Source organism: Acipenser ruthenus, unplaced genomic scaffold, assembly GCF_902713425.1.
Source record: "Acipenser ruthenus unplaced genomic scaffold, fAciRut3.2 maternal haplotype, whole genome shotgun sequence".
NCBI classification, from domain to species: Eukaryota; Metazoa; Chordata; class Actinopteri; order Acipenseriformes; family Acipenseridae; genus Acipenser; species Acipenser ruthenus.
The window spans coordinates 45001-55528 of record NW_026708446.1 but is presented as its reverse complement, the minus strand read 5'-3'; the positions used below and the strand labels follow the sequence as shown (position 1 = coordinate 55528).

The window sequence follows — 10528 nt, the reverse complement described above, 5'->3', positions numbered from 1 at the left end:
CTCTCTCTCAGTTGCACTGTGTTGAGTGTCTCACCCTCTTGTTGTGTCGCTGTGCTTCTCTCCTGCAGGCACGAAGTCCCTGTGTCCTGCCCTGGCTCGTCCCTTCACTGTGTCCACACAGAGAGACAGCTACAGTGAGTACATCTGAACCCCAACCCCAACCCCAACCCCAACCCTGCCCTGGCTCAACCCTTCACTGTGTCCACACAGAGAGACAGCTACAGTACAAACCAATTCAAACACATTCAATACAGACAGTAAAAACCACTCTTTCTCTCTTTCTTTCTTCTTTCTTTCTTTCTTTCTTTCCTTCCATCTTGTTTCTCAGAGTACGTCAACGCAAAAGAACTGTCCACGGACTTCAAATCCATCACTGACCGCGCCGCGCAAACGCTGCTGTGGACAGAACTGTTCAGAGGTGAGCAGTGCCACGCTCCAGCCACCAGGGGGCACTGCAGGGACACACGCAGCCACCGTCTCCATCGCAGGGATACAAACTAGGAAACTAGCCCTGCTGCTGCTGCTGCTGCTGCTGCACCCAGTCCTGGGGTTCAGAGCTCCCCTCAATGAAGTCTAGTATTGTTATTATTAATATTGAAATGATCAGGAGCCAGGAGTTTGAGCAGGGTTACAAACTCACACTAGCCCTGCTGCTGCTGCTGCACCCAGTCCTGGGGTTCAGAGCTCCCCTCAATGAAGTCTAGTATTATTATTATTAATATTTAAATGATCAGGAGCCAGGAGTTTGAGCAGGGTTACAAACTCACACTAGCCCTGCTGCTGCTGCTGCACCCAGTCCTGGGTTCAGAACTCTCCTCAATGAAGTCTATTATTATTATTATTATTATTATTGAAATGATCAGGAGCCAGGAGTTTGAGCAGGGTTACAAACTCACACTAGCCCTGCTGCTGCTGCTGCTGCTGCACCAGTCCTGGGTTCAGAGCTCCCTCAATGAAGTCTAGAATTATTATTATTAATATTGAAATGATCAATCATGTTTCTCTCTTCTCTCCCCCTCCCCTCTCTCTCTCCTCTTTCTCTCTCCCCTTCCCTCCCCTTCCCTCTCCTATTACTTCTTTCCTCTCTTCTCTCTTTCCCCTCTCCTCCTCCTCCTCTCTTCTCTCATCCCCCTCTTCCCTTCCCCTCCTCTACCCTCTCTCTCCCCCTCCCCCTCTCCCTCTCTCTCTCCCCATCCCCCCTTTCTCTCCCCCTCCTCTCCCCACCCCCCTCTCTCTCCCCTCCCCCCTCTCTCTCTCCCCTCCCCCTCTCTCTCTCCCCCTCCTCTCTCTCTCCCCTCTTCTCTCTCCCCTCTCCCCTCCCCCCTCTCTCTCTCCCTCCCCCTCTCCCCTCTCCCTCTCTCTCTCCCCCCTCCTTCCCCCCCTCTCTCTCTCTCTCTCCTCTCCCTCCCCCTCTCCTCTCTCCTCTCTCAGGTTTAGGGATGACTCTCAGTTACCTGTTCAGAGAGCGGCCACCATCAACTACCCCTTTGAGAAGGGACCCCTGAGCCCCGCTTCCGGGGGAGCATGCTCTGAGGAGGTACCCCTCTGGAGAGAGCGCTGCATCGCCTGCAAGCTCTGTGAGGCTGTGTGCCCCGCCCAGGTACCCCCAAACTGCAGCGCTGCACCTCCATGCCACACAGAGATCCACTGTACTGACTCACAATAGCAGTGAGACTCACTTTATTAATATCAAACAGCAGTAAACCCGTCTTTATGAGTATTTAATACAAGGAAGATCCACGATAGAGACTTGAGAGCAGCGACACTCGCTTCATTAATATTTAACTGCAGTAAGACTCATTTACACTCCTCTCTATCCTCTCTCTCGTCTCCCCTCCTCTCCCCTCTCCCCTTCTCTCTCTCCTATCTCTCCTCTCCCCCTCTCCCCTCTCCCCTCTCCCCTCCCTCTCTCCCTCTGTCTCCTCTCCCTGTCCTCCTTTCTCACCCTCTCTCCCCTCTCCTCCACTCCCTCCTCTCCTCTCTCTTCCTCTCCTCTCCTCTCTCCTCCCCTCCCCTCTCCCTCCTGTCTCTCTGTACACTCCTCCCCTCCTCTCCCCCCTCTCCTCCCCTCTCCTCTCCTCTCGTCTCTCTCCTCCTCTCCCTCCCCTCCTTTCTCCCCCTCTACCCTCTCCTCCACTCCCTCTCCTCCTCCTCTCCCACCTCCCCTACTCTCACCTCTCCCTCTGTCTCTCCCCCTCTCCTCTCCTTCTGTCTCTCCCCTCTCCTCTCCCCCTTCCCCTCCTCTCTCCCCTCCCCTCTCCCCCCTCCTCTCCTCCCCTCTCCCCTCCCCTCCTCTCCTCCTCTCCCCTCCTCTCCCCCTCCCCTCTCTCTCCTCTCCTCTCCTCCCCTCCCCTCTCCTCCCCTGCCCTCTCCCCCCTCCTTCCTCTCCCCCTTCCCCTCCTCTCTCCCCTCCCCTCTCCCCCCTCCTCTCCTCTCCTCCTCTCCCCTCCTCTCCCCCCTCCCCTCTCTCTCCTCTCCTCTCCTCCCCTCCCCTCTCTCCCCTCCCCTCTCCTCCCCTGCCCTCTCCCCCCTCTCTCCTCTCCCCCCCTCCCCTCTCTCTCCTCTCCTCTCCTCCCCTCCCCTCTTTCCCCTCCCCTCTCCTCCCCTGCCCTCTCCCCCCTCTCTCCTCTCCCCCTTCCCCTCCTCTCCTCTCCTCTCCTCTCCTCTCTCCCCCCCCCCCCCGCAGGCGATCACTATAGAGGCAGAGCCTCGCTTGACGGCAGTCGGAGGACCACGCGGTACGACATCGACATGACGAAGTGCATCTACTGCGGTTCTGTCAGGAGGCCTGCCCTGTGGACGCCATCGTGGAGGTGAGAGCCCGCCATCGCTGCCGACTTTCCAGCTGTGTGCTCCCCTCCCTCCTGTGTGAGTGGCTCCCCCCCTCCTGTGTGTGGCTCCCCCCCTCCTTTGTGTGGCTCCCCCCCTCCTGTGTGTGGCTCCCCCCCTCCTGTGTGTGGCTCCCCCCCTCCTCCTGTGTGTGCCCCCCCTCCTGTGTGTGGCTCCCCCCTCCTCCTGTGTGTGCCCCCCCTCCTGTGTGTGTGCCCCCCCTCCTGTGTGTGGCTCCCCCCCCCTCCTGTGTGTGGCTCCCCCCCCCTCCTGTGTGTGGCTCCCCCCCCCTCCTGTGTGTGGCTCCCCCCTCCTGTGTGTGTGGCTCCCCCCCCTCCTGTGTGTGGCTCCCCCCCCTCCTGTGTGTGGCTCCAACCCCCTCCTGTGTGTGGCTCCACCCCTCCCCCTGTGTCCTCTGTGTGAATCTGGGGGTGTGTGGAGGCTGTCTGTCTGTCACTCTTACATTTTCACACACATCTGATGAAACTCGCTCAGGACCTTCTTTGATCCCTTCTCTCTCTCCCCCCCCCTCTCTCTCTCCCCGCAGGGTCCGAATTTCGAGTTCTCCACAGAGACTCACGAGGAGCTGCTGTACAACAAGGAGAAGCTCCTGAACAACGGAGACAAATGGGAGGCAGAGATAGCAGAGAATATCCAGGCAGACTATCTGTATAGATGAGAGAGACTGAGAGAGAGACTGAGACACACAGAGATGAGAGACTGAGAGAGAGAGGTCTGAAACACACAGAGATGAGAGACTGAGACACACAAGAGATGAGACAGAGAGAGAGAGAGACTGAGACACACAAAGATAGCAGAGAATATCCAGGCAGACTATCTGTATAGATGAGAGAGACGGAGACACAGAGACACACGTAAGGACTGAGAGACAGACGGACACACAGACAGACCACATGTATAGATGAGAGAGACGCTCTTTCTCTCTCATCTCCTTTGCTCGCTCTTTCTCATCTCCTTTGCTCTCTCTTTCTCTCCTCCCTCTCATCTCCTCTTTCATATCTCTTCTCTCTAGCACCTCTCTCTTCCTTCTTCTCTCATCTCCTTTGCGCTCTCTCTCTCTCTCTCTTTCTCTCTCTCTCTCTCTCTCTCTTCTCTCTCTCTCTCTCTCTCTCTCTCTCTCTCTCTCTCTCTCTCTCACCTCTGTGGCACAAGAAAGGTCCTGTGCTGTTTATAAAATATATAAGATCTATATATCTCTACCCACACACGTCTGTACCTCAGCAATACCTGTTCATAATATGTGGTAATAAAAATATGTTTATGTTCTACAGAAAAAAAAACTGTGTATTGTCTTTATTTCTTAAAGGAGCGCTGACCATCTTTAAAATCCATTCTCTCACCTCTTATTAGCTTTATTAACATGATCACCGGCCCCTCCCTTTAAAGGAGCGCTGACCATCTTTAAAATCCATTCTCTCACCTCTTATTAGCTTTATTAACATGATCACCAGCCCCTCCCTTTAAAGGAGCGCTGACCGTCTTTAAAATCCATTCTCTCACCTCTTATTAGCTTTATTAACATGATCACCAGCCCCTCCCTTTAAAGGAGCGCTGATCATCTTTAAAATCCATTCTCTCATCTCTTATTAGCTTTATTAACATGATCACTGGCCCCTCCCTTTAAAGGAGCGCTGACCGTCTTTAAAATCCATTCTCTCACCTCTTATTAGCTTTATTAACATGATCACCGGCCCCTCCCTTTAAAGGAGCGCTGACCATCTTTAAAATCCATTCTCTCACCTCTTATTAGCTTTATTAACATGATCACCGGCCTCTCCCTTTAAAGGAGCTCTGACCATCTTTAAAATCCATTCTCTCACCTCTTATTAGCTTTATTACCATGATCACCGGCCCCTCCCTTTAAAGGAGCGCTGACCATCTTTAAAATCCATTCTCTCACCTCTTATTAGCTTTATTAACATGATCACCGGCCCCTCCCTTTAAAGGAGCGCTGACCATCTTTAAAATCCATTCTCTCACCTCTTATTAGCTTTATTAACATGATCACCGGCCCCTCCCTTTAAAGGAGCGCTGACCATCTTTAAAATCCATTCTCTCACCTCTTATTAACTTTATTAACAGGATCACCGGCCTCTCCCTTTAAAGGAGCGCTGACCATATTTAAAATCCATTCTCTCACCTCTTATTAGCTTTATTAACACGATCACCGGCCCCTCCCTTTAAAGGAGCGCTGACCATCTTTAAAATCCATTCTCTCACCTCTTATTAGCTTTATTAACATGATCACCGGCCCCTCCCTTTAAAGGAGCGCTGACCATCTTTAAAATCCATTCTCTCACCTCTTATTAGCTTTATTAACATGATCACCGGCCCCTCCCTTTAAAGGAGCGCTGACCATCTTTAAAATCCATTCTCTCACCTCTTATTAGCTTTATTAACATGATCACCGGCCCCTCCCTTTAAAGGAGCGCTGACCATCTTTAAAATCCATTCTCTCACCTCTTATTAGCTCTATTAACATGATCACCGGCCCATCCCTTTAAAGGAGCGCTGACCATCTTTAAAATCCATTCTCTCACCTCTTATTAGCTTTATTAACATGATCACCGGCCCCTCCCTTTAAAGGAGCGCTGACCATCTTTAAAATCCATTCTCTCACCTCTTATTAGCTTTATTAACATGATCACCGGCCCCTCCCTTTAAAGGAGCGCTGACCATCTTTAAAATCCATTCTCTCACCTCTTATTAGCTTTATTAACATGATCACCGGCCCCTCCCTTTAAAGGAGCGCTGACCATCTTTAAAATCCATTCCCTCACCTCTTATTAGCTTTATTAACACGATCACCGGCCCCTCCCTTTAAAGGAGCGCTGACCATCTTTAAAATCCATTCTCTCGCCTCTTATTGACTGAATTTCTCTCCCTCAGACAGACCGGCTGTTTCAGACTCACCTTGACAGCGCGTAGTTCTGTTTTTAGTTTTTTTTTTTTTTTAAAAACCGCATTTAGGTTTCAGTGAGGCGGAAGGAAATGACGGTTTTAAATTTTTAAGAGGAAGAGACAGTTCAGTTTTAGTTTTACTGCGTGCACTCAACCCACCCTTGGGAAAATGATTATTTTTTTAATTTTTTATTATTTTTAATAAAACGGCACACGCGCAAACACGCATTCTATACAATGTAAATGTAATTGCACGTATATCTATCTATCTATCTATCTATCTATCTATCTATCTATGTAAAACTTTTTTTGGTAAACATTTTATGGCACTGCGTTTCAAACCGCGGATTTTGGGACTTGATTCAATATCGATTTTCTGTGTTTCCATGTTTTTGATGATTACGACGAAGAGACTTTAATACAAGGTACGTACATAATCCAGAAACCTACAAACAGCATAAGTACTTATACCAGAAACTAGAAGTCTTTCTCAGCGTCTTCAGTGTGAATTCAATGGCAAACGTTTCCACTAGAAGTCTTTCTCAGTGTCTTCAGTGTAAATTCAATGGCAAACGTTTCCTCTAGAAGTCTTTCTCAGCGTCTTCAGTGTGAATTCAACGGCAAACGTTTCCACTAGAAGTCTTTCTCAGCGTCTTCAGTGTAAATTCAATGGCAAACGTTTCCACTAGAAGTCTTTCTCAGCGTCTTCAGTGTAAATTCAACGGCAAACGTTTCCACTAGAAGTCTTTCTCAGCGTCTTCAGTGTAAATTCAATGGCAAACGTTTCCACTAGAAGTCTTTCTCAGCGTCTTCAGTGTAAATTCAATGGCAAACGTTTCCACTAGAAGTCTTTCTCAGCGTCTTCAGTGTAAATTCAACGGCAAACGTTTCCACTAGAAGTCTTTCTCAGCGTCTTCAGTGTAAATTCAATGGCAAACGTTTCCACTAGAAGTCTTTCTCGGCGTCTTCAGTGTAAATTCAATGGCAAACGTTTCCACTAGAAGTCTTTCTCGGCGTCTTCAGTGTGAATTCAATGGCAAACGTTTCCACTAGAAGTCTTTCTCCGCGTCTTCATTGTGAATTCAATGGCAAACGTTTCCACTAGAAGTCTTTCTCAGCGTCTTCAGTGTAAATTCAATGGCAAACGTTTCCACTAGAAGTCTTTCTCAGCGTCTTCAGTGTAAATTCAATGGCAAACGTTTCCACTAGAAGTCTTTCTCAGCATCTTCAGTGTAAATTCAATGGCAAACGTTTCCACTAGAAGTCTTTCTCAGCGTCTTCAGTGTAAATTCAATGGCAAACGTTTCCACTAGAAGTCTTTCTCAGCGTCTTCAGTGTAAATTCAACGGCAAACGTTTCCACTAGAAGTCTCTCAGCGTCTTCAGTGTGAATTCGATGACACACGTTCTAAAGCATAGAGAGGTATGGGAAAACATATTCAGAAACACATCGTGGTAAACTAACCGTTATAAAAGTTTCCCACAGTAAAAGCACAGCAAAGTGTAATAAAGCACAGAGAGGTGTGGTAAAGCATAGGGAAGCATTGTAAAGCACAGAGAGGTCTGGTAAAGCATAGGGAAGCATTGTAAAGCACAGAGAGGTGTGGTAAAGCATAGGGAAGCATTGTAAAGCACAGAGAGGTCTGGTAAAGCATAGGGAAGCATTGTAAAGCACAGAGAGGTGTGGTAAAGCATAGGGAAGCATTGTAAAGCACAGAGAGGTCTGGTAAAGCATAGGGAGGCATTGTAAAGCACAGAGAGGTGTGGTAAAGCATAGGGAAGCATTGTAAAGCACAGAGAGGTGTGGTAAAGCATAGGGAAGCATTGTAAAGCACAGAGAGGTCTGGTAAAGCATAGGGAAGCATTGTAAAGCACAGAGAGGTGTGGTAAAGCATAGGGAAGCATTGTAAAGCACAGAGAGGTCTGCTAAAGCATAGGGAAGCATTGTAAAGCACAGAGGGGTCTGGTAAAGCACAGGGAAGCATTGTAAAGCACAGAGAGGTCTGGTAAAGCATAGGGAAGCATTGTAAAGCACAGAGAGGTGTGGTAAAGCATAGGGAAGCATTGTAAAGCACAGAGAGGTGTGGTAAAGCATAGGGCAGCATTGTAAAGCACAGAGAGGTGTGGTAAAGCATAGGGAAGCATTGTAAAGCACAGAGAGGTCTGGTAAAGCATAGGGAAGCATTGTAAAGCACAGAGAGGTCTGGTAAAGCATAGGGAAGCATTGTAAAGCACAGAGAGGTGTGGTAAAGCATAGGGAAGCATTGTAAAGCACAGAGAGGTGTGGTAAAGCATAGGGAAGCATTGTAAAGCACAGAGAGGTCTGGTAAAGCACAGGGAAGCATTGTAAAGCACAGAGAGGTCTGGTAAAGCATAGGGAAGCATTGTAAAGCACAGAGAGGTCTGGTAAAGCATAGGGAAGCGTTGTAAAGCACAGAGAGGTGTGGTAAAGCATATTATTATTAAACAATGGCAGATGCATATTATAAACATGAGAAAGCGCGAGGGGGGAGGACAGTGATAAACGTTTATTTGAAACCTAGATGGAGGACATTTTTCTGCAAGCTGCAATTCTGTTAAAGTCTCTCTATCTCTCTCTCTCTCTCTCTCTCTCTCTCTCTCTCTCTCTCTCTCTCTCTCTCTCTCTCTCTCTCTCTCTCTCTCTCTCTCTCTCTCTCTCAAAGCTCTCTGATGGCGCTCACAGAGGGGGGTACCCCCAGACTGGAGCCCCCCTCCCTCCTGGACCCCGATTCCAGCTCTGCCGGGTCCGAGTCGGACAGCGCCTCTGTCGCCAGCGTGCAAGTACCGGTCAGAGAGACGGACAAGTACGGCTTCCTGCTGGGGACGCCATCGGCCGCAGAGTGAGTAGAGAATGAAAATAATATGAACCTGCCGTTCACTGCAGGGTCAGAAACAAAGCACATTTAAACACGGAGAGGTGCGGTGAAGCATAGGGAAGCATTGTAAAGCACAGAGAGGTCTGGTAAAGCATAGGGAAGCATTGTAAAGCACAGAGGTGTGGTAAAGCATAGGGAAGCATTGTTAAGCACAGAGAGGTGTGGTAAAGCATAGGGAAGCATTGTAAAGCACAGAGAGGTGTGGTAAAGCATAGGGAAGCATTGTAAAGCACAGAGAGGTGTGGTAAAGCATAGGGGAGCATTGTAAAGCACAGAGAGGTGTGGTAAAGCATAGGGAAGCATTGTAAAGCACAGAGGTGTGGTAAAGCATAGGGAAGCATTGTAAAGCACAGAGAGGTGTGGTAAAGCATAGGGGAGCATTGTAAAGCACAGAGAGGTCTGGTAAAGCATAGGGAAGCATTGTAAAGCACAGAGAGGTGTGGTAAAGCATAGGGAAGCATTGTAAAGCACAGAGAGGTGTGGTAAAGCATAGGGAAGCATTGTAAAGCACAGAGAGGTGTGGTAAAGCATAGGGAAGCATTGTAAAGCACAGAGAGGTGTGGTAAAGCATAGGGAAGCATTGTAAAGCACAGAGAGGTGTGGTAAAGCATAGGGGAGCATTGTAAAGCACAGAGAGGTCTGGTAAAGCATAGGGAAGCATTGTAAAGCACAGAGGTGTGGTAAAGCATAGGGAAGCATTGTTAAGCACAGAGAGGTGTGGTAAAGCATAGGGAAGCATTGTAAAGCACAGAGAGGTGTGGTAAAGCATAGGGAAGCATTGTAAAGCACAGAGAGGTGTGGTAAAGCATAGGGGAGCATTGTAAAGCACAGAGAGGTCTGGTAAAGCATAGGGAAGCATTGTAAAGCACAGAGGTGTGGTAAAGCATAGGGGAGCATTGTAAAGCACAGAGAGGTCTGGTAAAGCATAGGGAAGCATTGTAAAGCACAGAGGTGTGGTAAAGCATAGGGAAGCATTGTAAAGCACAGAGAGAAAGCTCCTCTGTCTCCTCTCTTTCTTCTCACCTCTCTCATCTTTCTCATCTGGCCCCCGCCCCCATCAGTTTCCTGGTGAAGGCTCTGTTTTGTTACCATGGCGACGGTGCAACCTCATATTTTGTGGTTTGAATGATTTCCTGTATCTCTGCCTCTCTGTTGCAGCAACCTTGACACACCAATTATAATTTGATCAGCTGTGGCCAAAAGCTTAGCATCATCCCCTTCCTAGAATGAACTCCCTCAGCTTCATAGAGTCCAATGAAAGCTGCTGAATAATGTTCCCTTGTTAACATATTGAATTCCACCCCCTCTATATAGAATGAACTCCCTCAGCTTCATAGAGTCCAATGAAAGCTGTTGAATAATGTTCCCTTGTTAACATATTGAATTCCACCCCCTCTATATAGAATGAACTCCCTCTGCTTCATAGAGTCCAATGAAAGCTGCTGAATAATGTTCCCTTGTTAACATATTGAATTCCACTCCCTCTATATAGAATGAACTCCCTCAGCTTCATAGAGTCCAATGAAAGCTGTTGAATAATGTTCCCTTGTTAACATATTGAATTGCACATCCCCTCTATATAGAATGAACTCCCTCAGCTTCATAGAGTCCAATGAAAGCTGCTGAATAATGTTCCCTTGTTAACATATTGAATTCCACATCCCCTCTATATAGAATGAACTCCCTCAGCTTCATAGAGTCCAATGAAAGCTGCTGAATAATGTTCCCTTATTAACATATTGAATTCCACCCCCTCTATATAGAATGAACTCCCTCAGCTTCATAGAGTCCAATGAAAGCTGCTGAATAATGTTCCCTTGTTAACATATTGAATTCCACCCCCTCTATATAGAATGAACTCCCTCAGCTTCATAGAGTCCA

General features: G+C 48.1%; 2 protein-coding genes across 4 annotated transcripts in view; both read left to right on the top strand.

Moving 5' to 3' along the window:
- Positions 1-68: 68 nt before the first annotated feature.
- LOC131733182 (NADH dehydrogenase [ubiquinone] iron-sulfur protein 8, mitochondrial-like) lies at positions 69-3557 on the top strand (the record flags this gene model as incomplete). The annotated part of the gene is given in 10 exon segments (XM_059021146.1): positions 69-134; positions 329-418; positions 1432-1464; positions 1467-1509; positions 1511-1548; positions 1551-1600; positions 2687-2711; positions 2714-2770; positions 2773-2813; positions 3377-3557. Coding segments are annotated over 10 exon segments (575 nt in total), but the record flags the coding sequence as incomplete, so codon positions are not given.
- A 1790-nt stretch (positions 3558-5347) lies between these two features.
- Positions 5348-10528, top strand: part of LOC131733181 (titin homolog) — a 19887-nt gene continuing 14706 nt past the window's right edge. Inside the window, exons 1-2 of one of the 3 annotated variants that reach the window (XM_059021142.1) lie at positions 5348-6176; positions 8435-8611. In XM_059021142.1, the coding sequence (XP_058877125.1) occupies positions 8442-8611 (170 nt within the window). In that variant the 5' untranslated portion in view covers positions 5348-6176; positions 8435-8441. Of the gene's footprint in view, positions 6177-8434; positions 8612-10528 lie in introns of those variants that run through there. The other 2 variants (XM_059021145.1, XM_059021144.1) reach the window with 2 other exon arrangements.